At 41.0% G+C, this 21794-nt stretch overlaps 2 protein-coding genes across 2 annotated transcripts; one reads left to right on the top strand and one right to left on the bottom strand.

Moving 5' to 3' along the window:
- Window positions 1-2992: 2992 nt before the first annotated feature.
- stpg1 (sperm-tail PG-rich repeat containing 1) lies at window positions 2993-10509 on the bottom strand (the record flags this gene model as incomplete). The annotated part of the gene is made up of 8 exons (XM_079830122.1): window positions 2993-3066; window positions 5204-5394; window positions 7371-7539; window positions 9128-9239; window positions 9542-9721; window positions 9954-10052; window positions 10296-10402; window positions 10479-10509. The coding sequence occupies 8 exons, from the start codon at window positions 10507-10509 to the stop codon at window positions 2993-2995; spliced, it is 963 nt and encodes a 320-aa protein (XP_079686248.1).
- Window positions 10510-11610: 1101 nt separating this feature from the next.
- On the top strand, window positions 11611-21563 carry meaf6 (MYST/Esa1-associated factor 6). Its single transcript, XM_079829439.1, has 7 exons — window positions 11611-11729; window positions 12383-12498; window positions 12583-12670; window positions 12763-12808; window positions 17316-17505; window positions 18727-18760; window positions 21101-21563. Exons 1-7 carry the CDS (start codon window positions 11640-11642, stop codon window positions 21113-21115), a joined length of 579 nt encoding a protein of 192 aa, XP_079685565.1. The 5' UTR covers window positions 11611-11639; the 3' UTR covers window positions 21116-21563.
- Window positions 21564-21794: the final 231 nt, after the last annotated feature.

The following is a 21794-nucleotide window of genomic DNA, read 5'->3' as shown; positions in this document are numbered from 1 at the left end:
ATCAGCTGAAGCACATCACTCACATCATCGTGCTCACCGTCCAGCAGGTCCAGGATCAGCTGAAGCGCATCACTCACATCATCGCACTCACCGTCCAGCAGGTCCAGGATCAGCTGAAGCGCATCACTCACATCATCGCACTCACCGTCCAGCAGGTCCAGGATCAGCTGAAGCGCATCACTCACATCATCGTGCTCACCGTCCAGCAGGTCCAGGATCAGCTGAAGCGCATCACTCACATCATCGTGCTCACCGTCCAGCAGGTCCAGGATCAGCTGAAGCACATCACTCACATCATCGTGCTCACCGTCCAGCAGGTCCAGGATCAGCTGAAGCGCATCACTCACATCATCGCACTCACCGTCCAGCAGGTCCAGGATCAGCTGAAGCGCATCACTCACATCATCGCACTCACCGTCCAGCAGGTCCAGGATCAGCTGAAGCGCATCACTCACATCATCGTGCTCACCGTCCAACAGGTCCAGGATCAGCTGAAGCGCATCACTCACATCATCATGCTCACCGTCCAGCAGGTCCAGGATCAGCTGAAGCACATCACTCACATCATCGTGCTCACCGTCCAGCAGGTCCAGGATCAGCTGAAGCACATCACTCACATCATCGTGCTCACCGTTCAGCAGGTCCAGGATCAGCTGAAGCACATCACTCACATCATCGTGCTCACCGTCCAGCAGGTCCAGGATCAGCTGAAGCGCATCACTCACATCATCGTGCTCACCGTCCAGCAGGTCCAGGATCAGCTGAAGCGCATCACTCACATCATCGTGCTCACCGTCCAGCAGGTCCAGGATCAGCTGAAGCACATCACTCACATCATCGCACTCACCGTCCAGCAGGTCCAGGATCAGCTGAAGCACATCACTCACATCATCGTGCTCACCGTCCAGCAGGTCCAGGATCAGCTGAAGCACATCACTCACATCATCGCACTCACTGTCCAGCAGGTCCAGGATCAGCTGAAGCGCATCACTCACATCATCGCACTCACCGTCCAGCAGGTCCAGGATCAGCTGAAGCACATCACTCACATCATCGTGCTCACCGTCCAGCAGGTCCAGGATCAGCTGAAGCACATCACTCACATCATCGCACTCACTGTCCAGCAGGTCCAGGATCAGCTGAAGCACATCACTCACATCATCGCACTCACTGTCCAGCAGGTCCAGGATCAGCTGAAGCACATCACTCACATCAACGTGCTCACCGTCCAGCAGGTCCAGGATCAGCTGAAGCACATCACTCACATCATCGTGCTCACCGTTCAGCAGGTCCAGGATCAGCTGAAGCGCATCACTCACATCATCGTGCTCACCGTCCAGCAGGTCCAGGATCAGCTGAAGCACATCACTCACATCATCGTGCTCACCGTCCAGCAGGTCCAGGATCAGCTGAAGCACATCACTCACATCATCGTGCTCACCGTCCAGCAGGTCCAGGATCAGCTGCTGGTGGATCAAGGGTTTGGAGCTCAGCTGTCTGCTCTGACTTTCAGCTGTTCAGACGTGAGTCAGACAGAGAAAGCAGCTCTACATTTCTGAGAATGCTTTGATTCGTTCAGATCACTGCAGACATGTCTGGTAGAAGTTCAAAAGCAACGAGACATGGGCTGCGTCCGAAATCGCACACTCTCTTGAGTAGGTACTTATTTTGAATAAGTAATAACTTCACAGCTGCTAAAAAGTATGTTCTATAAATGTGTGTAGTATGAATGTAATCTGGATGTACTACATCCGCCATGTCATTATCATGTGACCTACCAGCATCAGTTGTGACCTTCACCTCCATTCATAATTGTCTCCCGTGGCCTCATGGGATAGTAAAGTGTCAAGTCAAGTCAACTTTATTTATATAGCGCTTTTAACAATGTAGATTGTTTCAAAGCAGCTTTACAGTGTTAAACAGGAAAATAATGCAGCATAATTTTATTCAGCTGTATAGCCATCCTGGAAAAAAACGCTGATGTCATCAGTTCATTTCAATTATCATACAGTGACAGTGTGGGCTTTAGATCAATAATTAGAACAGTAATTTAGTTTAAATGGTTAATTTAGTTTATTAATTAGATTTATTTCGATGTTTAGTTGAAAAAATTAGTGTCCCCAACTGAGCACGCCAAGCCAGAGGCAACAGTGGCAAGGAAACCAAAACCCCATTAGGTGATCTATTGGAGAAAAATAAACCTTGGGAGTAACCAGGCTCAGTCGGGGTGCCAGTTCTCCTCTGGCCAATTAACAAACATTGTATTATTATTATTATTATTATGGCAGCTTTACAGCTCAAGAGGTCATAATAGATCAGAATATTCGAGGGACCGGGGCAACATGCTGGACACGGGTTTATTGAGGATGATGTTGATTAAATAATTATTAAAGTGCAATATTCAAATGATCGGAGGCAACACGCTGGAGACAGGTTTATTGAGGATGACATATCGATTTAAGTATTATTTAATTGTAATATCCGAACAATTGGAGTCAACACGCTGGAGACGGGTTTATTGAGATGCCGTGTCGATGAGGCAGTTGCAGGGGGAGTCTAATCACGGTCTCTGCAGACACTTCGGGGTCCTGTGTTTGGTCTTCTCTGGGTGCAGGTCCACCATCTGAACTGGATACGGCCCGGATCCGGCTGACTGCAGTCATCCATCGTATGCACACTTCAGAATCTCGCCGGAAGTAGTAGGTCATCCGGTACTTTTTTGCCTACTCTTTTATGAGTACTGTGAATTCGGACATACTTCTTTTTTAGCATCCTGTTTTTCACCCAAGTATGTGATTTCAGATGCTAAATCCTTAACCTGTGATACTCATTTATGCATCTCTCCATAGCAAGAATTTGATATAGAAATTCAGAATAAGAAAAAAATAAGAAATAATAATCTTACTGGGGCTGACATTTTATGAAATAAAGAGCACACAAATACTTCAAATCTATAAGTAAAATCTTTACTAAAATTTAATCAACAGTTTGTTTAAGCAGGTATCCAAATTTTTGCAGGATTATACAAGAACGATGTCTTTGAAAGGACTGGGGGTTCATAGAAACCTGGAGGAGGAAATTTAGGATATTCAGTACACAGTTATATCCTCAAAAGTTCAAACTCTTTAAAGGCCACTATTTTTGAAAATAGGCTCATTTTCCAACTCACCTAGAGTTAAACAGTTGAGTTTTACCGTTTTCGAATCCATTCGGCCGATCTCTGGGTCTGGCGGTAGCACTTTTAGCATAGCTTAGCATAGATCATTGAATCTGATTAGACCGTTAGCATCTCGCTCAAATGACCAAAGAGTTTCGATATTTTTCCCATTTAAAACTTGCCTCTTCTGTAGTTACATCTTGGTGTACTAAGGCAATTATATTACGCAGCGCCTGAAAATAAGCTATCTTCCGTCAACATAATCAACGTGACAACCTGCTTGCACAGGAAGCGTGCTGGGGACTATTTTCAGGCGCAGTGTAATATCATTGCGCCGCTACACCCATGGTACAGCAGCAAAGTTCCTTGATTATTACACAGGAATGAGAGCCTAGAAAATCGCAACTTTTCATTTTCCGTCGGTCTTAGTACATGATGTAACTACAGAAGAGTCAAGTTTTAAATAGGACAAATATCGAGACTTTGGTCATTTTTGAGGGAGATGCTAACGGTCTAATCAGATTCAATGATCTATGCTAAGCTATGCTAAAAGTGCTACCGCCAGACCCGGAGATCGGCTGAATGGATTCAAAAACAATAAAACTCAACTGTTTAACTCTAGGGGAGTTGGAAAATGAGCCTATTTTCAAAAATAGTGGCGTGTTCCTTTGAAGGATTAGTTCACTTCAGAATAAAAAAATCCTGAAAATTTACTCACTCCCATGTCATCCAAGGTGTTCATGTCTTTCTTTCTTTAGTTGAAAAGAAATGTAAACAGTTTTTAGGAAAACATTCCAGGATTTTTCTCCATATAGTGGAGAAACCCATTCCCAGGGTACAACGGGTTGAAGGTCCAAGTTGCAGTTTCAATGCAGCTTCAAAGAATAAAAAAAAAAAAGATATACTTTTTTACCACATATGCTTGACTAGCACTAATTCTAAGATGCACTAGTCATTATATTGTCACGTTGGAAAGGTTATTTTTGACGTAATTCAAAAAGGGAGGGTTGGGTAGGGTGACCAAACGTCTTGTTTTCCCAGGACATGTCCTGTTTTCAAGTCCTGCCCTGGCCCTAATATAACAATTTTCTATCCACACAGAGGGGGCATACTTTAAATGTATTTAAATTAATAAGGAATCTTCGAGTAAACTTCGAGTATCATTTGAGTATCTCATTGCCGGGCCGAGTGTCCTGGTTTTCGGTAATCCAAATATGGTCACCCTAGGGTTGGGTGAAAAACCTTTCCAATGTGAATACATAAGGCATGGTGCATCGCAGAGAGTGTTAGTCGAGCATTTGTGGTTATTTCCTTTTTATTCATTTTAGAAAATTGCAGATGGTTTCGCTAGATAAGACCCTTATCCCTCAGCTGGGATTGTGTAGAGCTCTTTGAAGCTGCATTGAAACTGCAATTAGGACCTTCAATCCGTTGGACCCCATTGAAGTCCACTATATGGAGAAAAATCCTGGAATGTTTTCCTCAAAAACCTTAATTTCTTATCAACTGAAGAAAGAAAGACATGAACATCTTGGATGATGTAGGGGTGAGTAATTTATCAGGAAATTTCAATTCTGAAGTGAACTAGTCCTTTAAGGCCAGGACACACCAAGCCAAGCAATGTTGGGCCGTTTTTGAACGCTGGTCGGCTTAGTTTTTCCGGTGTATACCAACTCGTTGGCTCTAGTCGGATCAGCCCGATTGATATTCAAAATGGTAAGCAAGCGCTGCTTTGTTTACGTCTGTATATCTGCAGTCCTAGTTTCAGTTTCCCTTTTTCGAACGATGAAAATAGACTATTGATACCTGCTGATATAGACATATTTACCTACACGCAGGCACAGAACGCACATGCTAGTTGACGGACGCCTTTCGTCCTTTTGGTGTGTTCAAGCAGACACAGTCGACGAGAGAGGACAACACAGTTGGCTTTTGTCGCCGGCTAGTTCTCTGACGTCGACTTGGTGTGTCCCAGGCTTTAGCCAACTACAGCTAATATAAGTAAAGCCTCATTTTTCAATGAAGTAGAGATGATGTAAGTGTTACCTGGACCAGGTATGTCCTGTCCATTGTCCTCCTGTATCCACCTGCTTGTTCCAGACAGGAAGGCGGCGCTGGACACAAGGTGTTTGGCTGGAGGATTGTTGTTCACTATGTCATAGTGTCCCGGGCCGGGGAAGGGTGGGTCTTTGGCGGGTATCAGAGGCGGCGCTGATAATCCCAAGTAGTGTTTCCTTCTGCAAAGCGATAAAACATCTTAATCCAGTGTGAAGAATGAGATATCTTTTATACCCCTTTTGAAAACTAGTAAATGATAAAAGCAGATGTTTTATGTCAAATATATTCAAAAGTATCTGTGTATTCTGATATGAAGCAATATTTAAAGGTAGGGTAGGTAAAAATGATCTAAAACACTTTTGTCCAAATTTGTTTAAACTTTCTTTATATGTCAATACATAATTAAAATTTAAGTACTCTGAAAAAGAGAGTATAAAAATCGAGTGACTCTAGACTTTTTAATCTGCAATAAACACCGCTCAATATTTTCATTCGGGGCGAAACAAGTGATTGGCTTGGGCGACTGTCACTCTCTCTCGCTACCATGGCTACCACCGCTTTTGCTACAGGATCTGCCCACATGCGCGTACCCCAGTGTTGCCAAGTTGGGCTACTTCAACACTGTTGCCACGGGCTGTTTTTCATGTCCGCGGGTTGAAGCGACCCCAATTATGTGATATTTTGCCCCGGGATTTGCTAATTTTAGCAGGCAGCCCTACCAAAAAGACACATATTTTACCCCCCAAACGCGATTTTTACCGGAGAAACACGATTGGGCTTGTTTTGGGCTAGTTTTGAGTAGCAATTGGGCGGATTTTGTTGTGAAAACCTGGCAACCCTGGCGCACCCGTTTGATTTGAGGAGTTAAAGAGGCTGTATTTCTGCTGGACAGGTAATCTTTCATTTTGATTATACATTTTTTTGGTTTATGTTTTCATGAAGCATGTCTCACTAGCACACGTAGCTGCCTAATATAGCTAACATAACATTACTTAGCATAAAGTTACAATGTTATACACTTAGCGAGCCATTAGTAGAGATGATAAATACTCAATATGCTTAGCTCAAGTTGATCGCTGTCGTGTTGAATTTCGCAAAATGTAACTTTAGATAACAAAATGCATGTGTAAAAGCTAGTACACCGCATCCAGGAACTTTTTTTAGAACTAAGTTAGCTTTAGCTACTACCCTCTGTCTAAACTCTTTTACCATGTTCACCGGGAACTTTTCCTGCACGTTTATTTCGGCCCTTGGTTTGTTTTTATATACTCTACCAATGTTTACTGATGTTTTTATCTTGTATCTGTGTGTGTCGTAGACACTGTTGTGTGTGTGTATTTTAAACTTTACCAGTATCGTTATTCTAGCTTGATAGTGAGTACTAAAAGACATCTTATTTGTTTATATTCATAATGATAAAGTTAGATTTTTTATTACATGTGATTCTGACATGATGTCACTACATGCACTTCTTCTCCGCTCGCCTCGGTAAATAATGCGTCTTTCAGCTGAGCTGATCGCGGTCGGCGTAGCGCGTTCATGTGTTTTGGGGGCGTGGCTTTGGAAAGAGCCCAGAAGGGAGAAGGTGGAGTGAATGGAAATAATGAGCTGTCTTTAAAACAGTCGTGAGAGGTCAACAGACACTCAATTTTTATACTTTCTTTTTCAAAGTACTTACATTTTAATTATGTATTGATATATAAAGAAAGTTTAAACAAATTTGGAAAAAAAGTTTTTTAACCAAATCTTACCTACCCTACCTTTAAATGGCCAAAAAAAATCATTCTATAATAGTAGATGTTCCACTAGTGCATTATTGCTCTTAAAGGGATAGTTCACCCAAAAAATTATTTACTTACCCTTAAGTTGTTCCAAACCTGTATGAATTTCTTTCTTCTGAACACAGAAGAAGATATTTTTAAGAATGTCGGAAACCAAACGGATTCTGGTCCCCATTAACTTCAACAGTATTTTTGTTTTCCATACTATGAAAGTCACTGGGGTCCATCAACTGTTAGGTTACCCATATTCTTCAAAATATCTTCTTTTGTGTTCAACAGAAGAAAGAAACTCGAGTGAGTAAATGACGACTATTCCTTTAACAGCATGAAATCAAATGTATTTTACATGTTTAAGTTCATTGCAGTCTACTTACGGCAGAACAGTTCTCTTCACAGGTTCTGGTGGTTGATAGGGGTTGTATGTCCCGGGACCGGGGATGTTGTTTCTCACCGGCGGCCGGATCCGGGCGGTGGTGGATTTAAAACAGGAGAAAGGAACTTGAGGAGTCTTCTGGACCAAAACATCACTCACTTTATAGTGGCCTTCAGAACAAGGATAGAGATGGGAAGAATCATAATCTGTAATGTCTTTCGTTTGTTTGGCAGTAGATAACATATGAATAAATACACTCACCTAAAGGATTATTAGGAACACCTGTTCAATTTCTCATTAATGCAATTATCTAATCAACCAATCACATGGCAGTTGCTTCAATGCATTTAGGGGTGTGGTCCTGGTCAAGACAATCTCCTGAACTCAAAACTGAATGTCAGAATGGGAAAGAAAGGTGATTTAAGCAATTTTGAGCGTGGCATGGTTGTTGGTGCCAGACGGGCCGGTCTGAGTATTTCACAATCTGCTCAGTTACTGGGATTTTCACGCACAACCATTTCTAGGGTTTACAAAGAATGGTGTGTAAAGGGAAAAACATCCAGTATGCGGCAGTCCTGTGGGCGAAAATGCCTTGTTGATGCTAGAGGTCAGAGGAGAATGGGCCGACTAAAATAACCACTCGTTACAACCAAGGTATGCAGCAAAGCATTTGTGAAGCCACAACACACACAACCTTGAGGCGGATGGGCTACAACAGCAGAAGACCCCACCGGGTACCACTCATCTCCACTACAAATAGGAAAAGAGGCTACAATTTGCACAAGCTCACCAAAATTGGACAGTTGAAGACTGGAAAAATGTTGCCTGGTCTGATGAGTCTCGATTTCTGTTGAGACATTCAGATGGTAGAGTCAGAATTTGGCGTAAACAGAATGAGAACATGGATCCATCATCTTTTGTTACCACTGTGCAGGCTGGTGGTGGTGGTGTAATGGTGTGGGGGATGTTTTCTTGGCACACTTTAGGCCCCTTAGTGCCAATTGGGCATTGTTTAAATGCCACGGCCTACCTGAGCATTGTTTCTGACCATGTCCATCCCTTTATGACCACCATGTACCCATCCTCTAATGGCTACTTCCAGCAGGATAATGCACCATGTCACAAAGCTCGAATCATTTCAAATTGGTTTCTTGAACATGACAATGAGTTCACTGTACTAAAATGGCCCCCACAGTCACCAGATCTCAACCCAATAGAGCATCTTTGGGATGTGGTGGAACGGGAGCTTCGTGCCCTGGATGTGCATCCCACAAATCTCCATCAACTGCAAGATGCTATCCTATCAATATGGGCTGACATTTCTAAAGAATGCTTTCAGCACCTTGTTGAATCAATGCCACGTAGAATTAAGGCAGTTCTGAAGGCGAAAGGGGGTCAAACACAGTATTAGTATGGTGTTCCTAATAATCCTTTAGGTGAGTGTATATTAATAGCATTACAATAATTGATCGTGATTAGAGCAGGATATATCTCTTCTTTTCTAGTGAACACTATACTTCATTTCACTACTGAATATAATTGCATCTGTACATTGGCTGCTGTAATTACATGCACATGCAAAGAAACATTCACACTCTTGAAAAGCCGACAACGCTCATCAATATTCATGTTTTCAAATATAATGTTGTTTTTAACCTCAGCGTTAATTACTGAAGTGTTGACCATTTTAACAGTTTGGATTGCACCTTTAATTTCATTATTCTCATCTAAAACTGATCAAATATGTGAGTTACTCACAGGGAGAAGGTCCTTTAAAGTTGTCCGAGACACTGGCACTCCGTCTGGTTTTGGAGCGAAATGCACAATGAGCCGAAACGGTTGAATTTTTGTCCACGAAACTATAAGACACCTGAGAGCAAATCAATCATACATTTCCATTTCATCCATACTTCTATTTAGCAAGAACGCATTAAATTGATCAAAAGACTTCAAAGACTTTAATATAGTGTACAAAAGATTCAAACAAATGCTGTTCTTTTGAAATTTCTATTCATCAGTTTTATCATGGTTTCCAAAAAAATATGAAGCAGCACAATTGTTTTCAACATTGATAATAATCAGAAATGTAAATCAGCATATTAGAATGATTTCTGAAGGATCATGTGACACTGAAGACTGGAGTACTTGCTAAAGTCATTCATACACACATACATCATATTGATTTGGTGCAGGATTTTCACTTCGTTGCGTTTCCCTCTGTACAGCGAGAGGCAGACGGAACGTTCTGGATTCTCCTCTGTTAAAATCGTGCTTGTGAAGTAGAGACGTCTGGAGGTTATAAGCCTCAGGCCCAGGGCTTAATCTCGGAAAGCTACGGGGCACACGACCAGCCTTGAGATGCAAAAACAGTCAGTAATATTATTCATAATATCATATTTCCCAGAGCTGCAAGGAATTAACCAATTAAACCAAATAAAATGCTAAATGTCTTAAAAATAAAAGTATATTTTGAATGTTTATGACTTGTGTGTTAAGACCTTAATTATAAAAAAAGACATCTGCACATGCATGGATTAATGTAGGATAAGAAAGCAAGTAAAGTGTGTGATGATCAGGGTCTCACTTTTGACGCAAAGCTGCCTGTTCCTCTCTTAGAGAAAGAAGGACTGCATCCCTCAGCAGGTGCGTGTGCGATATATGAACCAGGCCCTGGGTTCTCATTCTGAAACAGATAGATAGATAGATAGATAGATAGATAGATAGATAGATAGATAGATAGATAGATAGATAGATAGATAGATAGATAGATAGATAGATAGATAGATAGATAGATAGATAGATAGATAGATAGATAGATAGATAGATAGATAGATAGATAGATAGATAGATAGATAGATAGATAGATAGATAGATAGATAGATAGATAGATATGTGTGGGAAGAGTTGGATGATTTATGAAACTCACCAGGTGATCCTGAAACCTCTTTGACTGTGAGAAAAAGCCTTTCTTCTCTTCATTACTGATGATGACTGTCTGGTACTTGGTAGGAATAGATGAAGCACATCCCCGATCTACAGAAACAGAATAAGAATAAATACAGTAAAAACTCTTTAGCAGATTTAAGGACACTAAAGGCAAATCACTCACATTCCTGCAGCCCTTTGTGTAGTTTACCCATGCCTTCCTTTCCCTGACCATGCAGTTTTCAATGTGCAGAGAGAGACAGAAAAAGTACTTTAGTTATTAATCACCAGTCAGTTAAAACATCGAGAGAAACACCCGTCCTGTTGTTTTCATGCTGTTGCAGGGGAACTCAAGAGTTTGGGTCGGAGTTACTTTGTTGCCATGGCAACGTGTAAACGTCACGCTCTGGTTTCAGAAAAAAAAAAGTTGACATGAGTTTAACTGGCGAACGCAACAAACAAATAAAATAAATACATTCATACAAATAATTATAAATTATTTTAATTAATTTATACAATTCTATAATTTAATTATCCCATTGAGTTTATAAGTATGATATTCATATTATATAAATATTTAATTAATACATTTTTCCTTTCGTTCCATTGCCATCCATAAATGTTTTCCCAAAGGCAGGCTTTGACTGGCAAGTCTGTATACATTTAGTCAATGCAAGGCTAGTTGCTTCTATAACAAACACTCTGTCGCCGCTTGGTGGCTATATTTTTGTGTAAATTGACGGAAAAGACAAAAAAGGGAGAACGCGCGAGATCTTGTTGTGCGCGGCACATGCGAGCTCCATGTTTTTGTTGGCTGATGGCGTAGACATTTCATATTGGCTAGAAAGAAAAACAGCGCATAAGCAAAACCCCAGGGAGGCGTGGCTTACCTGTTAATGCCCGCTTTTCATTGGTCAAAGAGGATACGTCACGATCACATGAAAATGCCTTAAACGTAATTTCAAGGAGTATAAAATCTAATAAATGTTATATATTTTTTAAGATATTAGAATTTCTATTATTATTATGACTTTAATTGTATACACATACTGTCTGAATATTATTATTTAACCGATAGGCCTAAAAAACTGACATTCGAAGGTATGACAACAGCAAACAAACCTCTTGTCTTTAGTTAAGGTTAACCACATACCTTATGATATGAAGGTGTTATTTAAAAAAATATATAAACAGTCTTGGAGGAGCCCTTTACATTTGCAATTAACTCTGGATGTTCCTCTGGAGGGGAGCGAGCGTCCCCTGTCGGACTGGAGGACATGTTCACTACTGCAGTCAGGAGGACCCGCATCAGCTCTTCTCGGTCTTTGAGCCGTTCAGTTCCATCATGGCGATGCACGCCAAAGCAACTCCACCGCAGATCCCCGATACCCGCCGCGAGCTCTCCGAGCTGGTCAAGAGAAAACAAGAGCTTGCGGTAATTATGCACGTTTCTAAATAACCAAAAGTACAAAATACATCTTGATCCGGCACCAAATAATGCGTGTATAGACTGAAATACCCGTATCTATGTTAGCATGCTAACGCGAGACTGAAATAAACTTTAAGATACATTATTTAAAATGAATGCATGTGTGTTTGTATTTAATAATCAGATAGTCTTAGATTATTATATTTGTACTACATATATCAAAACGACTCGTCCAATAAGTGCTGTATATCCTGTATAGTAATGTTATGTAAACATGCTAACTGTGTTAGCCGTTTTTGTTATGGCGCCTCCTGATGCACAACATGTACAGCAGATACACAGCATTAAAGATATGCCACTTGTGCAAAGCTTGAGGTTTGTACAGTATAGTTTTTTTTTTTTGAACGAGTGAATAAAGTAGAACAGCACAGTGAAATTAATATTATTACGATGTGGTCATATGCAAGTTATGTATGATTGACAGCTGCAGCTAAAATTATTTTGTACATGAATTAAAGACTCTGTTTATTTATATATATATATATATATATATATATATATATATATATATATATATATATATATATATATATATATATATATATATATATATATATATATCTCCTTTAAGTTAAATATTTAGCATGTATTTTTATCAGGAGACTCTGGTGAATCTGGAAAGACAGATTTATGCGTTTGAAGGCAGTTACCTGGAGGACACTCAGATGTATGGGAACATCATTCGAGGATGGGACCGATATCTGACCAATCAAAAGTGAGTGTGAAGTGACTTCATGTGGTTTACTGGTGTATAAATCTTAAAGGAGTACAGGTCAGCATCAGCTTTCTTCTGCTTTAGGAATTCCAACAGCAAGACTGATCGGAGGAACAGGAAGTTCAAGGAAGCGGAACGTCTTTTCAGCAAGTCTTCGGTCACATCAGTGGCGGTCAGTATTTTAGAAATCTATAACAAGAAATAATAACAAAGAAATTAAACAATAATTAAGAAAATTGTCCTTTTTTGTGGATTATTTTACAGGCTGTTTGTGCTCTTGGAGGGATTCCTGATCATATGAATGAAAAACGTGAGTAGAATCTTGAGCGACTTTTCAGTCAATCATGTATCTTCTTATTGTTAAAGGTGCCCTAGAATGGAAAACTGTATTTACCTGGGCATAGTTGAATAATAAGAGTTCTGATACCATGAGCCTCACACACCTTTGTTTCCTCCTTCAAATGTAAATCTTGTGTTTGAAAAAGGCCACTGAAAAACGGTCGAAACCCAACATAACACCGATTGTGACGTAATAGTCGGGATCATTAATATTTACGCCTCCCCAAATTTGCATATAACCAGGCCATGTTCAAGGCCAGACAGTATTAATGTGGACCTGCACCGAATCAACAGAAGTTCTGCAGGTATTGTGGAGATGAGGACAATATAGTGAAAAATGGCAGATCATGGATATAAATGTTATGTTCCAGGCTGTTCAGGGGATGTGAGGACTTTTCATAGCCTTAACTGTCAACAGACATGGTTGATGTTTATCTATAACAGGATACAGCACCAATTGAATTCAAAGTTGTTAGTTTGCACTGACTAGTGTCAATTTCGTTAACAAAAATATGATGAAAAATGTTCATTGACGACCTTTTTTTCCATGACTAAGACAAGACGAGATGACACAAACATCCTTAAAGGGATGGTTCACCCAAAAACAATTTTTTTATGTTTATCTGCTTACCCCCAGGGCATCCAAGATGTAGGTGTCTTTGTTTCTTCAGTAGAACACAAATGAAGATTTTTAACTCCAACTGTTGCAGTGTGATAGTTGTTTAATGCATGTCAATGGGTTTAGAGTATGAGAGCTATGAGAGTAAAAACACACAGACATACGAATCCTTATCAAACCATGCGGCTCGTGGCGACACATTGATGTCTTAAGACACGAAACCATCGGTTTCTGCGAGAAACCGGAAAGTATTTGTTATTTTTTTACCTCTTGTCAGACGAATGTCATCTAGTATTCCCAGCACCATAACTTCTGGCGAATAAGGTCAAAATACTGGCGCGATCAAAGATATATATTTGTAGATGCCTCATTCGACCAGCTGCGCAGGCACTAATGAGGAATCTATGTAGTGCTGGGCGGTATACCGGTTCATACCGAATACCGGTATTAATTTTCTTTATGATATGAATTTTGACGATACCGCAATACCGGTATATGTCGCTTAAACAACGTTCGGAACGCGGCGCAGCGCGTCATTGTTTGAGAGAGGACCCATTTCATTGATGCACTGTAGTAAGAGCAGTCAGAGCACAGTTGAGATCGCATTACAGCACAGCCTATGGCTGTATCCTATACTCTCATTCACTATTCCCTACGTTATCACTTTATTTGAAGGAGTGAATGAAAACGTGCGTGAAGTCGGACAACCGTTGTGTGTACATCGGCTGTACACTCGTTATTGCGGTGCAATGGGATAGAATGAGTGCACTCAATAACGTCCTCTAAGGTTTCGGACACCACTACAAAGCTCTGTGCCCTCCAAATAATGCTATATTTGAGGTTATGGGAGCGATGTCGGATTCAGCCCTTGATTATTGTTGAGAATTCAAACTACACGCGGCGCGCGAGAGAGCGCGGTTTCTGCACGGAGCGCTGCGATGAGTTTAACAACGCTCACCACATGGATCATATAGCACTGATATAGACCGGAGCGAGCGCGTTTAAAATTTTTATGGACATATTTCAAAAACTCTAGTGCTCTAGACATGAACCAGAAGTGTGTATGCGCGCATATTTCATCACGTCTTATTTAAATGAAATGTATGCACTGATTACACTGATAACCTATGTCTGATCACGAACGCGCTGACACGATGGATTATTCAAAAGACGATGTAAGTTAATAAATAAACTGACAATTCAAAGAAGAATGGGCCAAAAAGTAACTGCTTTATTCTTTCTGTGTTAAACTGAAGTGTGTCATTCGTTCCGAGAGTCCTGTTAAATGTATTGCTAATATCCTCATTTCTCTTCGTTTTGGCAGTTTGTTGTTATAGAGGGTTAGATTTTTAAAATGCTTAAGGTGCCCTCAACTCAACTTTTAATATTCAGGTGTCTGTAAGTATGATTCTAAACGTGTTGCAGGTCTGTGTTTTATTGTTTGTTGTCTCTCCACAGCATCATTTTGTTAACCTGTAGACCTATTAACTCTAGTGTGGAATTTTTCTACAATATTCACTCGTCATGACAGTAAAACAGGGCATTCTAGTCAATCTCCTGCAGTATTTCCTCTCTCAATCAGTAGAAAATGTGATTAACACCCTGTCATGCATAGGGGGAAAAATACCGTCATATACCGTGAAACCGATATAATTTAGAAAAATACCGTGATATACATTTTTGGTCATACCGCCCAGCACTAAATCTATGTATATATCTATGATCGCGCCGGTATTTTGCATGTATTTTGACCTTATTCGCCGGAAGTGATGGCGCGGGGACGGCTGGTGCAGAGCCATAGAAAATAATGAAATAAATGTATAAATATGGATATTTTTCTTACACAAATGCATCGATTCGCTTCAGAAGGCCTTTATTAACACCCGGAGCCGCGTGGAGCACGTTATTTGACAGACAGATGCATTTTTTTATGGACTTCAAAAACTGAGCAACTATTACGACCATTATAAAGCTTGGATTAGCCAGAACATTTTTAATATATCTCAGATCCCTTTAAACGATTATTGTGACTATATATACATGCAATAACGTTGACGAAAAAAGACAAGGCTAAAATGTAGTTTAAAAAATAAAAACTTGAACAAAAAGCACTCTTTGGTTTTGTTGAGTGTTTGTGTTTGCGGTTGCCAGATTTCAGTCATTCAAATCCTCCAATCAGAGCTGTCTATCTGGTGTTTTACTTAAAATGTGCAATCTGGCAACCATGTGCACGCAAGCTCGCTCTCGCACGTGCGGATGATCTGAAAACACCAATAAACAAGTAAGCTGCATTTTAGCAATCTCCATTTGAGATTTTCTGCTTAAAGTGTCATTCAGTCAGTCTGTGTTCTGTCAGGACTCACGAGCCGCTTGTGCTGTTTGCCATTGTGTTTGCTGAATAACTGCACTTGTGTGAGCTACTGAAATGAGCCATTCAGAGCAGAGCTCAACATTATTATTCATGACCCTTCCAAATAAGGCAAAAACAGACCATTTCATTCTAGGGACAAGTCCTAGGGTTGTAAATGGACCTGTAAAACCATATCTGGACAATTTTGCCCTTAAATAAGCCACATACCTTCTATGTAGATTACGGAGAACAATTTAAAATATTGTTTCAACTCATTCTAGGGCACCTTTAAATGTACTGTGTTTTAAAACCTATTGAGCCATCTGTGTAGCCCCTCCGGATCATCTGAACATTTAAAATCAAGAGAGACGTCTACCTAGGCGGCATTTTTGCCAATTGAACATGGGTATCGTCAAATGAACATTCGGAACGTGCATGTGAAGTCCAAAAATGCTGTCTAGGTTGGCAGCTCACAAAGTTAAAAGGTTTGTTTGACTTGAAGCGGGTCTGTGCAGACTGATCGGTGCATGGCGTCAAAGAACCACGAGAGCAGAAAGCTCTGTATGATTTCGAATCACTCGTGTGGTATTTTGATGTCATACTCGGTGTCTGTGCTGCGCTGTTTCAAGCAAGTGTGGGTATCTGCAGGTTAGTATGATGGGAGTGGCAAAAGGTCTTAATCATTGGTCGCGAAAGCTGTGGGGTGGGGTTAGGGGTTAGTTTCTGTTGTGGTAGTTCACCTTTCGGCCTCCAACATGCTGCTATTCCTATCTTGCTTCAAGTTGAACACACCTAAAGCTATACTATGTAACGTTTGGCCCTTTATCGGTTAAAAAACAAAACTGTATGCAATTTGAGGAAGAACGTTGTTTTGGTTGTGCTTCGGCTTTGCGTGACTGTGGATTAATGTGGTTATCCTACTGACAGTAACGTCTTCAGCTAGTCAGCTTGAGTTCCTTTCCATCTAAACTGGTTATAACTCTTAAGACTAGTAGTGAATGATTTTCAACATTTCAAATCCCTCAGTTCTCGGCATCTCCGAAAAGCCAAGCCATGTTGATTCTTGTTTCATTACGAGCTCTGTCGCGTTCTCTTTTTGCCAGCAGACTCAGAGGTTAGAGATTTAGCCGCTCCATATCAACCTTTCCCGCTCATTCAGACAACTAACCTATGCCAGTCTCATACCATACATGCATCAAAGCCGGGGCAATTTTTTTGATTTACAGATGTGACAAGACGCGCACGGGCAAGTGACGTATATGGACGCAATTTCCCGTGAAATGCCGACCAGTCTAAAAGATAAACACTTATAATAGGCTTGCCATAGTGAATCAGGGTAGGATAAAAATGGATTTTGGGACATGGATTGATGTTATATAAAAAAAAACGACATAGTGTACCTTTAAGAGAAACCGCTAATTTGACGAGTATTTGTAAGTTACTTTGATTTAGTGGCCTGATATGTTAATCACTTTGTTTTAAATCTTTCCTTTTCCTCTGCTCATATAGGCGAGCCAGGCAGTGGAACAGAGAGTGACACGTCCCCGGACCTCCAGAACCAGGAAAACGAACCCAGCCAAGAAGACACAGAGGAGGCAGACGGAGCCCTACAGGACCTAAAACCCCAGAAAGCCGCTTCCTCTTCCTCGGGAAGCCACCACAACAGCCACAAGAAACGCAAGAACAAAAACAGACACAGGTACCTGATCTCCAGCACGCCCTTGGGGTCCAGGATATGAGGCGGTTACTTAATTATGATCTCGTTCTGGCTGATCCAGCGCTAATTCAGAACAGGTTGTGAAATGTTTAATGTAATGTCCTGCGGACACATCCGAGTGGATGTGGTAGCAATTATAAATGAACATATTCATAGATGATTATGATAGCGCCACGCCTCTTTTCCCAAACGGGGAGGGGTTTACTTCATGCTGTGGCTCCTGCTCAGCTGTTTCTCTTTTCAGTATCTTTTATTTGTTCTCTCCTCTCTAATGCTGTTTTGGTCCAGTTCAGACCTGTAAGAGGCCGGTTTGATTAGAGAATTAAACGCTTACAAAATATGAAACGGTTTGAAGCTGCCAGACGTCTGTGTTTGTATTAGACGGACAGAAGGAAGATTTTAGGAGAGAGTTTTCAAAGTCTTATTGAGTGCATACAGCCCATTTTCTTACTGTATTCATAGATGATTTATGGAAAATGACTATGGATTGGAAGTTTTTATATTAACTTAAAATGTGACTTTCATGAATGAATCTTGTCAGTTGGCCTGTAGCTTTTTTAGGAAATGCACATTGATACATGAACTCTTTTCAGACCCTTTCGAATTTCTTTATTGTTGTACAAAATAAACTCCATTTGCTGATATAATCAGCAAATTTAAGACACAAAAATGATTGTTGAATGAATGGTTTGCTTTAGACTGGAGCAGCTGAAGGTTGTTTCCCATTTAATGAGATGAGTACTAGTTAGGGTCTGATATTCGCCCTATAGAGGATGCTTTAGTTTATATAAACCCAAGTGTTGACCCTATGTAGTCCACTGTGGGATTGATGTGCTGGTCGGTCTAGTGCACTAACCTCTGATGCTCTCTTCCTTCCTAACGCTGCCCCCTTCAGCCCCTCTGGCATGTTTGATTATGACTTTGAGTAAGTCTCAATTTTACTTCCTGTTTCTCACCCCCGTGTCTCCTGTCCGTTAGCTGCGTAGGGCCGTCCACGTCGCGTGGATGAATGCTGTGCTGCTTGCTTCTACCTCATCATTCGCAGATGTTGCTGCAGTTTTGTTTTTGCTTTTATTTTTCAGCTGCATGCTTGTGGAGTTCATAGACATGTTGGGTTTGTTTTAGTTAGTTTGCATGAAGGGTTTAAAACGGGTTCATTAGTTAATCTGACCATAATGAGGTTCATTTGTTTTCTCCTTACAGATTTGACATGAAGATGAACAAGAAACCCAGAGCGGTAAGTTCAGATGTACTTCTCTCGTACAATTTGTTGCTGTTAAATATAATGTTGAAGTTCAAATGTGCCAGAAAATATCACTGCTGACCAATCAGTGAGGACCGTATTTGCATATTTTGGTGTTATCTTGCTGCTTAATGTATTGAGAAATCTGTTTTTTTTTTTGAGTTGAAGCTTTCACACATACACTATATTGCCAAAAGTATTGGGACACCCCTCCAAGTCATTGAATTCAGGTGTTCCAATCACTTCCACAGGTGTATAAAATCAAGCACTAGGCATGCAGACGCTTCTACAAACATTTGTGAAAGAATGGGTCGCCCTCAGGAGCTCAGTGAATTCAAGCGTGGTACCGTGACCATTCGTGAAATTTCCTCACTACTGAATATTCCACGGTCAACTGTTAGTGGTGTTATAACAAAGTGGAAGCAATTGGGAAAAACAGCAACTCACGTAAAATCACAGAGCGGGGTCAGCACATGCTGAGATGCACAGTGCGCAGAAGTCGCCAACTTTCTGAAGAGTCAATAGCTACAGACCTCCAAACTTCATGTGGCCTTCAGATTAGCTCAAGAACAGTGTGTAGAGCTTCATGGAATGGGTTTCCATGGCCGAGCAGCTCATCCAAGCCTTACATCACCAAGTGCAATGCAAAGCGTGGGATGCAGTGGGGTAAAGCACGCCGCCACTGGACTCAAGAGAAGTGGAGACGTGTTCCCTGGAGTGACCAATCACGCTTCTCGGGCGCTCGTAGATATTCGAATATATTCGAATACGTTGCTTGATATTTGATATCCGTTCGAATTAGATTTTTCTCAAAAATGACAGCCCTATTGGGCTTGGCCCCTTAGCTCCAGTGAAAGGCACACTTAATGCTTCAGCGTACCAAGACATTTTAGACAATTTCATGCTCCCAACCCTGTGGGAAAAGTTTGGGGATGACCCCTTCCTACATTTACATTTAGTCATTTAGCAGACGCTTTTATCCAAAGCGACTTACAAATGAGAGCAATAGAAGCAACTACAACAGTCAGAGGCTACAGTATGCAAGTGCTGTAACAAGTCTCAGTTAATCTAACACAGAACACACAGGATTTTTTTTTTTTTTTTTTTTTTTTTTATAAAATAAATTAGACAGACAGAAAAATGAATAGAATGTTAAGTGCTATTCTTGATTGGTCAGGTGCTGCTGGAAGAGATGCGTCTTTAGATGTTTTTTGAAAATGGCTACAGACTCGGCTGCTCGAATTGAGATAGGCAGGTCATTCCACCAGGTGGGGGCAGTCCAGGAAAAGGTCCGTGACAGTGATTTCATGCCTCTCTGGTATGGCACCACAAGGCGTCGTTCACTGGTAGAACGCAAACTCCTGGAGGGTGTGTATGTCTGAACAAGCGAGTTAAGGTAAATTGGTGCAGAGCCAGTGGTTGCTTTGAAGGCGAGTACCAGTGCCTTGAATTTGATGCGAGCGGCTATTGGTAGCCAGTGGAGTCTGATGAAGAGAGGCGTGACGTGCGCTCTCTTCGGCTCGTTAAAGATCACCCTCGCCGCTGCATTCTGGATCAGTTGCAAGGGTTTGATAGTGCATGCCGGAAGGCCTGCTAGAAGAGCATTACAGTAGTCCAGTCTGGAGAGAACAAGAGCTTGGACCAAGAGTTGTGTGGTCTGCTCTGATAGGAAGGCTCTAATCTTCCTAATGTTGTATAATGCAAATCTGCAGGACCGGGTTGTTGCAGTAATGTGGTCAGTGAATTTTAGCTGATCATCGATCACAACTCCAAGATTCCTGGCTGTCCTGGACGGAGTTATGGTTGATGATCCTAGCTGAATGGAGAGATTGTGATGAAGTGCTGGGTTGGCTGAGACCACAAGCAGTTCAGTCTTTGCTTTTCCTGTACCAACATGACTGCACCAGTGCACAAAGCGTCGGTCCATAAAGACATGGATGAGTGAGTTTGGTGTGGAGGAAATTGACTGGCCTGCACAGAGTCCTGACCTCAACCCGATTGAACACCTTTGGGATGAATTAGAGTGGAGACTGTGAGCCAGGACTTCTCGTCCAACATCAGTGCTTGACCTTACAAATGCGCTTCTAGAAGAATGGTCAAAAAATCCCATAAACACACTCCTAAACCTTGTGGAAAGCCTTTCAAGAAGAGCTGAAGCTGTTATAGCTGAAAAGGCCGGGCCAACTCCATATTAAACCATACAGATTAAGAATGGGATGTCATTAAAGTTCATGTGCATGTGAAGGCAGGCGTCCCAAAACTTTTAGCAATATAGTGTATTAGCTAATATCTTTATCCAGTGTGTAATGGTTTGTTTTGTGTGATTTTCTGCAGGACTACTCGGCCTAACGGATCCCCTCAGTCTCACTCACAGACATTCACACAAACCAAACCTCTTCAGTCAGTTCCGACTCTCTCTGGATCGTCCCCTGCATTTCTCCACTTCTGTGTTTGCTTCTTTCCTGACCGTAGTGAAGCTCTCAAGCGATTTTTAGTCTCTGATGGATTCAGATCCTGTTATTGCATGATATGTATTGCAAACATGAGGTTCCAGAACGGCTCATAATGCTGGAATCTGTTTATTTATGATGTTACATGGATGATGTATCTGTGGATCCAAACCGTTCCCTCCTGCTTTTGGATATCCATCACTTTTGTTTTGTTAAACTTTGTAGCTAATCTAAAAAGTTGTTCATGCCATTTTTTTTTTTTTTACCATCTTGTTTTGAATAAAACTGAAATAAGACAAAGATTTGTTGTTTGGTGGCGTTCTTGAATTAAAAATCATTTATACAGTAAGCATCTTGATGAATGTTATTAAACTATTAATACTAGTTGTTCAAACAAACAGATTATTCGTCATGTCAAGAAACTTGTTTTACTGCTGCTTTCTTTTGTGTTTGTGTTATAAACCTTTAAATTCTGACCTTATAAAATCTGCATTTATCAGAGCAGATTCCCACAGAATTACTGAACCCACAAGAGTCCTTATGACTTTATGAAACATCTGTAAGTTAAACAGCATTTG

Source organism: Gobio gobio (assembly GCF_949357685.1).
Source record: "Gobio gobio genome assembly, chromosome: 11".
Classification (NCBI taxonomy): Eukaryota; Metazoa; Chordata; class Actinopteri; order Cypriniformes; family Gobionidae; genus Gobio; species Gobio gobio.
Note: the sequence above shows the minus strand (reverse complement) of the source record. Positions and strands in the feature narration are given on the sequence as shown.